This window comes from Sminthopsis crassicaudata, chromosome 3 (genome assembly GCF_048593235.1).
Source record: "Sminthopsis crassicaudata isolate SCR6 chromosome 3, ASM4859323v1, whole genome shotgun sequence".
NCBI lineage: Eukaryota > Metazoa > Chordata > Mammalia > Dasyuromorphia > Dasyuridae > Sminthopsis > Sminthopsis crassicaudata.
Genome location: NC_133619.1, coordinates 481682163 through 481693233, shown reverse-complemented (window position 1 = coordinate 481693233; position 11071 = coordinate 481682163). Strand labels below are relative to the sequence as shown.

At 44.7% G+C, this 11071-nt stretch overlaps 1 protein-coding gene across 12 annotated transcripts in view; it reads right to left on the bottom strand.

Annotated features, from left to right (window-relative positions):
* Positions 1–3610: 3610 nt before the first annotated feature.
* The window catches only part of ATP8A2 (ATPase phospholipid transporting 8A2), a 667830-nt gene continuing 660369 nt past the window's right edge, over positions 3611–11071 (bottom strand). For all 12 annotated transcript variants that reach the window (XM_074303628.1, XM_074303629.1, XM_074303631.1 and 9 more), the window contains one exon: positions 3611–3974. In XM_074303628.1, coding sequence (XP_074159729.1) covers positions 3877–3974 — 98 coding nt within the window. In that variant the 3' untranslated portion in view covers positions 3611–3876. The remainder of the gene's footprint in view (positions 3975–11071) is intronic.

Below are 11071 nucleotides of genomic sequence, written 5' to 3'. Positions count from 1 at the left end.
CTTAGCTGAAATGTCTGCAGTTGTTTTCAAAACAAGGAATAGATCCCATGGAACAAAACCATGTGAGGGATTCCAGGCAGACTTAGGGGCTGAGATCTGAAAACTTCAGATTCCAGAAAATTGGATGAAGACTCTTTCTTTATGGTTTCAAAAGCAAATTAAGGGGTCATTGTAATAAATGGAGATTTTATCTGCCTGAAAAAGTCAAGTTTGTGTCCATAATAGATATATCCAACACATTCCTCAACATTAGCAACTAACACTGATTTTCCCCCACTATTTCTCCTTGACAAGTTATTACCGATTTCTACTGCCAGCTCCCTACAGCAAAACCTGAAGCCTTGTCAAGGAAAAGAAAACGTCAACAGACTTCTCAGCAGTGCTCTGCTAAAACCTTGGTTCACTTTTAAAAATATTACTCTAAAGGTGTTAAAGAAACAGTATCTTCTATCCACAACGTGCAGATATGGCATGGTACCTTGATTTCTAACCAAAAATTTTGCGTGCTTTCTTTGCTGAGAGGGATGAGAATGAAGGGGGGAATGGGAAGGAAACCCCAAGTATTTTAAACTGAAGAGAAGGGGGTGGATGCCTCAATGGCTCTCCAGGACTTAGTTCCAGCACATTGGCCAGGACTTGGGGCTGAAAAGAGAAAGAAAGTCCTTTTTGATCAGAACTGAAGTGTTAATCCAGATTGCCAAGCAGAAAGCTTCAGTTTGTTCTGCTCCACCACCCTGCCCAGTCAATCACCTTTTCGTGGCTCCTTTCAAAGGCTGTCTTTGCTAGCATGAGCATCTCTGCAAATGAACCCAGAATTCAGTTTACACAGAGTGATCTGTCCTTTCTTTTTGCCCAGAAGGTCCAGAACATACTAACTCATTATTCACGCCCACCAACTCTCAAGTCAGTGGTGTACCCCACTAGATTAAGGCTTGTAATGGTTCCAGAGAACAAGAATGCTGGGTCTTGACCCGGGGTGGGTTTTGTAGGATTAAACCTGATCCAGATTAGAACCCTACAGTCGGGATAAAGTCTGACCTGCCAGCCCCCATGTCACACCCTGGACGTCCCAGGGACAGCTCCCATGGGATTTCTACGGAGACAACATCCAGCACAGGCCTCTTAGCACAATCCACTGCTTCCCTCTGGGGAGGTTTTGTGTATGACATTCTGACCTCAATTTAGAGATAGAGAAAAATGGCCCAGCCTCTAAGTCTGCACTGGCTAAGTAAATCACATCAGATGGCATCTGCTCCTCCTAGAAACTTGGATCATTCATTTGGCTCTCGGGACTGAGGGAACAGAAGATATCTTCTCCCTCCATTCTTTCCTGTTACATAGATTTCTCTACTCTTTACTGAAAATGGTTCATTTTTTAAAATGGAAAATATTTTTAAATCTCAGTGCAGGTAATGTGTAGTTGTTGAGTTAAAAAAAAAATTAATTGGTGTGATTGGTGAAAAAAAAAGCCAGAAAGAGAGAATTATTTCTTATTCTACCCGTTCCAAGCAGGATTAATTCCTCAATGAAAGAATACTTAAGATTCCAGAACTATGCCACTCTGCCCGGGTTTTCTTTTCTTCCCCATGCCCTATGCCCTGTCTTCCACCAACACACAAATATGTTGGCTGTTTGCTACAGGTACATGAAACGGCGGCATCGTTTAGCTGTCATTATCTCAGTCACCATGAGGACCAAGTGCTCAGCCTGTATTACGCTACGGCCTGAAAGAGCACACCAGTCTCCTCGGCATGTGGGGGGAAATTTTTTTGCTCCTTATACTTGGAGGAAGATGACCCAACACCTATTATCTCATCCTTCCCGCTACTTTCTGCCCTTTCCCCAAATCTCATTCAGCTGGACTTAGTATAACAGACCCTTGTTTGGTTGAATGCCAAATATTCATGCCTGGTAAGCTAAGAATGGCCAGAAACTAAAGGGCCAGAAAGCCAACAGTACTGTTCTTCGGCCTTGTGTTTTTTCTCAATGCCCCGATCCACAGGTGACTGAAGTGTCAGTCATTAACGGGCTGCCCAACGGTACTCACTTTGTGCCAGTCAAGAATCTAGGTTGGCGACCCAGAGAAGGGCATGTGCCTAGAGGCTGGTAGTTTACAAAAGGCTCTCACTTCTCTTGCTCAAGGCATCCAGAATTTAGCACAATTTGGAAATGTGGCCTTGTACATCACTAGGCAGTCCTGAAAATGCAGTTTTTCAGCCCATTCTTTTTCTTAGGATTCAGGATGTTTGGTCAATCCTAAAGAAGGTGTCTGTTTTAAATGGTCAAAAATAAATGGACAGACTATCAGAACACAAGAGTACGTCCTTTCCAGACGACGTTTGGGAAGTTGGGCAGCATTTTTCAATCAACATTTCACTGTTTGATCCTTTGTCCCCTCCCCCGGACTTAGTGGATGGATAATAGTATAAATGACCTGGAGCTCATTCTTTCCAAGGATAGAATGGTAGAGCAATGTTCAGTGCTATACATCGAAGTGCTACCCCTCCCAAAAGCCTTCTTTCTCTCTCTCTCACTGCAGGGTTAATGCAAGAAGAGCCCAGTCCCTGGACTGGACTTTTATAGTTTGTTTTTCTGCAGGAGATTAGCACGAGCTCTTCATGGCTCCCCCCCCTTCACCCCCTTGATCCCTGACCTCTCCGTCCCACCATTCCATCCCTTGCGATCTTTGTTTTCAATCCTCCTTTTTGCTCCTTTTACCTCTTCCTCTTCCGTGGAGAAGGGCCTTCCAGGAGCTCCTCCACTGCAAAGGTTCAGGCTGGGATTGCTAACCCTTTGTCCTTTCCAGGGAAAAATAAACAGAAGGCATCGTAAGTATGGCAGGTGAATATACCCATGGAACGGAAATCCCGGCTGCCTGGGGCGGACTCCCGAGCGGGGGCTGCAAGGGCCCGCCCCTGCCGGCGGGGATTGTGATGCCCTCGGGGGACACCTGCCCCCGGAAGGGCGCCTCTCCCAAGGGCTCAGCCGCCGAGGAGGCTGACTTTTCAGGACGGGGTTAATGCGTAGAGTATACGGGACGGTTCCGTTCCCTTCTATGAGGGGAGGGTCGGGGCAGCGGGGGCGGGAAAGGTACTTCTCCTATCCGGATCAGGATCCCGGCGAGCTGCAGGCCAGAAGCCGGAGGTCCCACGGCCGGGAGGGCTGCAGCCCTGGGTTACCCAGCCTCCGGCGCACCTGGCCCGCCGTGCGGGGGGTCCGAAGGGCAGAAACCTTGTCTGTGAGGGCGGGGAGGAAAACCCCGTAGAAGGGGCGCAGTATGGCTGCAGAATCCTCCGCGGGACCCCCACAGTCAGCACTGTGGGGTAGGAGGCTAAGGAGGCTAAGATAAATATTCTCAGACTTGTCATCCCGTTACATATTTGTGATTTGGTTGCAATCAAGAAGTTTATGTCAACTTCGTACAAACAAAATTTAAATCAAAGCGAGGGGAACAACCAGTCTGGCGTAAGGTTTACATGCTGCTGGCGCGCTTGGTCTGCAAGTTAACAAAACAGGAAGTTTCCATACCCCCATTCCAATTACAGCAAGATAGGTTTCTCACGGAACATAAAATTCTTTTACCTTTCTCCCAGAACAACTTGTACCGATGTTTAAATATTGGTGAAACGTAATGTTTTTAATTTCACACCTCACAGAGCACAGTCGAATGCTTCATAACAACATCAACAAAAGTTAGGCAGAGCATCGCAGACAAATTGAAACAATGATTTCCCCACCATATGTGCTCGGGCTTGCAGAGGGGAGACATGATTAGCAAACTTGCCGGCTAAGGCCACAGAAATGAATTCTCGTTCGGGTGTTCGGCCGCCATCAAGCAAATGTCAGGTGGGGGGGACCCTCGGGGAGGGCCGCGTCCTACTGCACGCTAGCTCTCTGCTTGGTTGTGTCGTAGGAGCGGACCACTTCGGACTGGGAGACCACGCCGTGTTCTTCCTGGGAAAAGGCGTATCCATCTGCAGAAAGGGAGCACAGAGCAGTCATCAGCTCAAGAACACAATTCGGGGCACCCTGGGGGCGAAAAGGCTGTCACTGTGCCGCAAGAACTGAAATACCCAACGGGGCCAGCCTGGATGGGAGGCCCAGAAGTTAACACTTGTCCGAAGAGTTTGACTTTGACTCTTGCTGGGCCATTCCCCATTACCCTGACCAAGGATGGATTTGAACGGGTCTGTAAATTGCATGAGGAAAATATTCCATCTGTATGTATACTAACCTCTGGTATTTCATTTTTATGATTTTAAAAACATCATTCTGAGAAGAGGTCTGTGGACTTCACCAGACAGATAGTCAAAGAAGTCTCAGACACAAAAAAGCTTTAGAACCCTTGCGGCAGAGACTGTGTCCATCCCGGGTTCAGAGCAGTCTCTCACGCCACCTTCCTAAGCGGTTTCCCTTTCCTTTGCTGAAGGGAGATGCAATAACCCTGGGACAGACAGGTTTCCCAGTTGGGAGCCTGCCGCTGCCAACCTCAGACTAAAATGTGTTAACAGGGGATGCACTGGTCCGTATCTAGGTTTTCCCAACACCAATCAAGAGATTTCTGCACCGGAAATGCCAGACTCTGCCTGTAACTGAAGACTTACAGAGTAATTTTCTAAGTTATAAACATGCTGGAGGAAAGAAAAAATATTAATACTGAAAGTTGGCAAAGCAATTTCATGATGCCTGAAGCATTCCTCGGTTTTTTTACAGAATCAGATTGATTCAGACTGGCAATCAAATATTTAAAGTGGGTTCCTTCCAGTTTGAGTAAATAAGGTAACATGCTGAACTTCTTAAGAGGAATTTATTGATCAGCAGTTCAAGCCACAGCAGGCTCAGTTCTTGCATGTGGCTCAAAGGAAGGATGGCATTCATAATCCAGGTTTGAGGAAACTTTGGATTCCTCTTTCCTCTCCCTAACAGCTTTTAACATATCAAGAAGGCAACGAAAGGACCGACAACAACGTATTGTTGGTTGGACTTTGTAAATCAAGGGGTTCGAAAGTTATCACATCCAAATAGTAAACTCTATAACTGAATGGAAGCATAATAATAATAATAATAATATCGATAATAAAGAGGTGGATATCCTCATCCAGGTTTATCAGTTTGAGCTAGTCTCTGATTACCGGACTCATCACTGACATTGGGACCATTAATCAGCAACCATCCTTTAAAAGGAGAAAAAAAATATCAGTCATGCAAAGTTGGGATCAGGCAATGTGTACTGGATTGTAAAATGAAGCAAATTTGATTGGGTGGATGAATTGACTTGCTCTTTAGATGTGTGGCAAATCACACAATGTGTGAGTAGCTGGGCAATTGTGAGAAGAAGCCTTGAGAAGAAGCAAAAACAAAGAAGGAAGGGAAACTTCCTCCTTTAAGACAGGACAGTGAAGGATCAGCCATTTTCAGGACACATTGAGGTCATCCATTCTGAGCCATCCTCAAGCCTCTTGTATCCCAAAGCTCTGTGTCAAGTTCTCAGCCAGCCTCTTGGTTCTCCTAGGAAGGATGAGAAACAGCTTCTATTTTGGCTCCCAATCAGCAGAGCACAAGGAAAGAACCAAGGATTAGTAAGGTTGGAGCTGTTGTGTCCATCGGCCTCGGGCTGAAGGGACACGTGGCTGGCACTGTAGGTGGGATGAGCTGATAGCAATGATGGGTGGGAACTAGGAAAATATAATGGAGAGCCATCAAGAGCCTATGCGGTGGGAGAAGTCATGAATAAGCTGGAAAGAGAGAGAAAGGAAATGAGTTTAAGGGGAAGAGTTCATGTAATTGAAACTCAGAGGAAAAGATGGGAGAGGAAAAATGGAGGAAAGAATCAAAGGCAAATTATAACTTTTTCCACCTCAAATTCTCAATAAACTCGTGTAACTCCCTATCACTTCCAGGATCAAATATAAAACTCCTCTGTTGGTGTTCAAAGCTTAGCCTTCCCAGTCTTTTTACATCTTTCTCCAGCCTCTCCCCATGGCCCGCTCACTCACAATCTACTGGTCTTCTTGCTATTATTCCTCGCACAAGAAATTCCATCTCTGAACTCTACACATTTTCTCTGGCTATGCCCCCATTTTCAAAAGATTCTCCCTTTCATCTCTCTTTCCTGGGGCCTTTCAGAAGCCCTTCCTGATCCCTCTTAAGTCTACCACCTTGCTTCTGTAGATGTTCCAATTTATCTGAATATAGTTTGTGTGGACTGGCTGCCCCCCTCCATTAGACCACAAACAGGAACTGCCTTTTTCCTTTCTTTGGATCCCCAGCACTTGGCACAGAGTAGATTCTTAATAAATGCTTGCTGACTGAGTGACTAAAGAAACAAAAACAGTGAGAGAATGAGGCAAGGAATAGTTTTTGGAAACTTTTTTAATAAGTAGGGAACTCCTTAGTAATTGGATATGTGAGCCTGGTGCTCTTCCCTTGATCTGTGCCTGGAAATGCCACTGACCTCCTCGGTCAAAATGAGTCCAGTTTGTGTAATGATTGTGTCTGTTTCTCTCTGTGCTCACAACAGGGAAAAATAAAAAAAAAAAGGTTTATCTGAAATCTTTTACAATTAGCTTCCACAAAAGATGGTCTCATACTCCTTAGCTTTGATTCTGATTGCTTTAAGCCTTTTGTGCTAGCTGTTGGACCTCCCAGCCCAGAACCTACTTTCCCTCTTCTCAGTTTTCCTGGGAGCTTTTATATTCTCCTGGTGTTGCCTAAGGGATGGACATCATCTACATTTTCAATCAACAACCTGGACAATGAAAACTTCCCTCTCCCAGCTAGAGCTGGGCTGCTCCAAACCTCCCTTTCCCCTCCAGGCTAACCTTTCAAACCACACCTCAGGTTCCCGGCTCAGAACAAGGTGCTCTTTGTATAGAGTCCTTACTTCAGTCCAAGTAAGAAGCCTTTCCTCTGCAGTTTTCAAAGCTAAAACTAATGAGTAATACCACTTCCCAAGGCAAGTAATCAGAAAGCAATCCTTTACAGTTGGACTCTTCGGGCATTTTTTTAAAAACAGCATTTATAGTAAACATCTGATGATTTCTTGCAATGTTCAAGAGTCAGCAATTCTGGGACACAATGAAGGCTAACATTCGCTGGGTGTCTTCTGGTAAACACTTCTCTTCTTTGTGTACCTTTTTTTCCTTCTGTAAGAAAAGGGCCATGAAAAAATAGCTCCTGTGAAGCAGAGTTATAGGATGTTACTTCTGGAAGGGACCATGAAGATCATTGGGTTGACCCATTCATTTTATACACGAAGAAGCCAAAGGCCAGAAAGGATGTGACTTGGCCAAAAAGCAAATCGAACATGAGTTCCAGAGCATGGGCTCTTTCGAAGGAAGCAGTCCGGCCTTTTGGGGCTATTCTGAGCCCTTCAGTGGATAGACTCATCACATCTCCCATTGATCAAACTCTTTTTGTCCCCCTCAGTCCTCAGTTCAGCTTTTAGAATGGCAGATACTCAGAATGATTCTTGTTCCCCAGCTTTGTTGTCCTTGGGGAGCTAGGAAGCCTTAGTAAACGTGAGCTCTCATCATCCTTATTCTCAGGTGGGCTCCGGTCTCCCATCTTCAACTAGACTGTACACTCCTGGAAGGGTCGCTGCAGGTCTTTGATAATGCCCCCGGAGCTCAGCCAGCAGACCCCCTCCAACCCTCCGACCCTTGTTTATTCAGAATAAATGCAAGGTCTTGTTTTATTAATTATTTAAACTGGGAAACTCTGGGCAAAGAGGGCAGTATCTTAAAAGAGCTACTCGTTCCTATCACTCAGTAGTAGTAGTGACTTATTGGGAAATTAGTTGTATGCATTTCATTGTAGACAAATCCATCTGTGGAGGGGTGTGTGTGTTTTATAGAGGGGTGGTGAGTAGGAAGTGGGAAAGAGAAAAGGAAGGGACTATGCTGGGGAAATAAACTGCACATTTCCTTTGAAAAATTTTGAAGGGGGTATATGTGTATGAGTGAGTAAATCCTATATATCTGTCAGTGCAAGAAGAGAGAAATGGCTGACTAACTGATGGACAATTAGTGGCAAATTTCCTAAGCCTCAGTTCTCCAGCCAGAATCCCTCACTGTCTGTTGGTGGCCAAAGAAAGGTGGCTGTGCAAACCACCAGCCAACTATGGAAACACAGCTGCCCTTTTTATTTATTTATTTTTTTAAAGAAAAGAAGAGAGTGTTTTCATCAGAAAAACTTGGATGGGCATAAAAATGAACACTGACTTGAAAGAATCAATGCTTTTTGTGTAGAAGCAATAAGGGGGACAGAGGAAAGCTCTGAAGTTGGAGTCACCCACCTTCAATCTGCTAATTGCTATCTGTGTGACTTTGATTTCCTCATCTGTTAAGTGAGGGGTTGGTTTGTAGGACATGGAAGGCCCCTTCCCATTCAAGATCCGAGCTGTTGACTGGGGACAAGTAATTCTGCCTCTCCGGGCCTCCTCTGTGGAAGAAGGCAATCAGACGGCTTGATCTCTGGAGTCCTTTCCAGCTCCAAACCTGTGTTTTTTGTGTTAGCACACTGCATTGTCTGGTCTGATGAAAGGACGGACTGTCTTCCTGCCCTGGGCCCAGGCCCAGAATCCCCACTGCGTGTGTGGTGCTTGGAGGAACTGAGCACAGGGTTTTCGGGCCTGGGGATTGGGGCCCTTCCCTCGAGGGCCCAGCGCTTCCCACAGGCATTCCAAGGGGATTGCTCAGTCCTGCAGCCATGGGAAGGTGTGTGGCCAGAATGAGGAGGATTTTTCTTCCTACCAAACACATCCAGGCCACCGGGCAGACAAAGGCTGCGGAGGTCACCGCCTTGGAAAAGCAAGGAGCAGCCAGCCAACCCCCAGCTTCTCTTGATGTAAAACACCCTCTGGCGTTTCCAGAGGGCCGGGAGCCAGCTAGCTCACACGGGCTGGCCGCTCGCCTCTCCGGGAGGAAAGGGAAGCAATGTCTTCCCCAAGAAACTGGGTTGGGAATAGAAGGCCTGGTTTCCTCCTAGAACCCAGGTAGGAACCAGACCAGCTGGGGGAGAACAGGTAGACAAAGCCACCTAATAGCCGGCCTGCCCAGCCCCCAGAACATCAGCATGACAAAGATGCATGGCGCTTTGATTCAGGATCCGGGCTAATGAACTTTTAATTGCTGTTTGCAACCAAATGCTTCAGCTCACCGGAAACTTTTTTTTTTTTTTTTTTTAAATTTCCCACTTTCATAAATCTTGCAGGAAGCCAAGACAGCCTTGAAAGTAATGATGTGGACCCAGAGTATATGCTCAGTGGAGCCAGCTTGGAGCTTTCTTTTTCTTTCCTCATGCATATGCTTCCTAAAGAACTACCACTACCAGAAACAGGGGAATAGGGAAGGGAAAGATGGAGAATTTCCAAGCCATTTTCACCTCTCTCTAGGCAGGATATGAGATAAGACCCAGAAATCAATCATATCATTTTTTCCCCATTACTTTAAGTTTAAATACAATTCTCTGGTGGACTTTTTAAAATCCAATAGGGCTTTGGTGAAATCTTATTAAAGACACAAGATTTCTATCACTGAAGAAAGAAGGTGGTCCTAATGATCAAATTGCATTGGCAGTTTTTCTGTGGCTCTTGTTCTAGGAATCCAGTGATGGTTTATCCTAATCCTACGGTAAACTGAGGCACAAAGAAGCTGAGGGGATTATCAATGGAAGGGATGGAGAAAGTCACACACAATCACAGACTGTTAGAGATGAAAGGGACTTTACTGATCCCCTACTTCTTGCAGATGTGGAAACAAAGATCCAGAAATGTTTTCAAACAACTTTCCCTAAGTCACACAGTGAAGAGTAAGAGGCAGGGATAATTCAAGATTTCCTGAATCCCAGGCCAGTGAATTTTTATTATACTATATTAGTGATGGCAGTAACAAGGAAGAGAAGATGCTTAAAGATCTTCATTTCCAGAAAGAAATTAAACATTAGATAACCATTTCTGTTTCAAAAAAAAATAGCTGGCTCTTCATTGAGTGGTGAATTACTGAAGTAAAATAAGATTTTTTAAAAGACTTAAAAATATTTTATTGCTTAAAAAAAAATCACTCTCACTCGAGTCTTTTTTTTTTTTTTTTTTTTGGACAATCTTGCCTTAGTACTGATGGCTGATGACTGATCAGGGTGATGTTTGCTGAAGGTATGGCAATTTTTTAAAAAATAAGATTTTGCAGAGGCAGCTATGTTTCCCAGTGCATGGAGTTCTAATCTCCTCTTAGATATTTCTCAGCTGTGGGACTCTTTTTCTGTCAAAACCTTTTTCTGCCTTAATTTCCTCATCTGTAAAGTGGGGATAATAATAGGACCTACTTCCCAGGGTTGTTGTGAGGATCAAATGAGATAACATATAAAGCACTTTTAAAATCTTAAAGTACTATATAAATGCTATTATTACCGTTAACAATATTATTAAAATTAAGAGTCATTTTTACATCTGGAGGTATGTTCAATATGCTTCTTGGATAGCCTGTTGTATATTCCTTCACATTCCCTGGAGACAGAAGATGTGCTGCAGTAATTAATGTTTAGGAAATGAGGTTTCTTCCCTAAGAGCACGGACTTAGTTATTCCCATGAAATACATATCCTAAGTAATGGATGAGCCTGTATATGTTCCGGATGACCGTTTGAGCCTTTATTCATTTATGAAGGGGGGAAGGGAAGGTTTCAAAAAAAAATCTTTTTTTGGTTTGCAAAGTATTTTGGAATCTTAGCACATATAATTCAGCTCAGATTGTTAACACAAATCCTTTCAATGTCTGTGCTATGTACACAATGATGTATTTTTACAACGATTTTACCGATTCATTTTCACCTTCTCGTTCTGCCAGCTATTTCCTCCTCAGCCTCCCTAGGGAAGGGAGAAGTCAAAAGATGGAGGGAGGGAAGCAGGGGAAGAGGGGAGTGAGGAAGGCAGGGAGGAAAGAGGAACAAGGAGGGAGCTGGGAGGGCAAGGGCGCTGGGAGAGAGGATTGGGACTTTCAGGGAGAAGGTGGGAGGGGAGAGCCAGGGAGAGCAGAGTCCAGGCAGGCAAACAGCAAAGGTCATTTGACATTAAA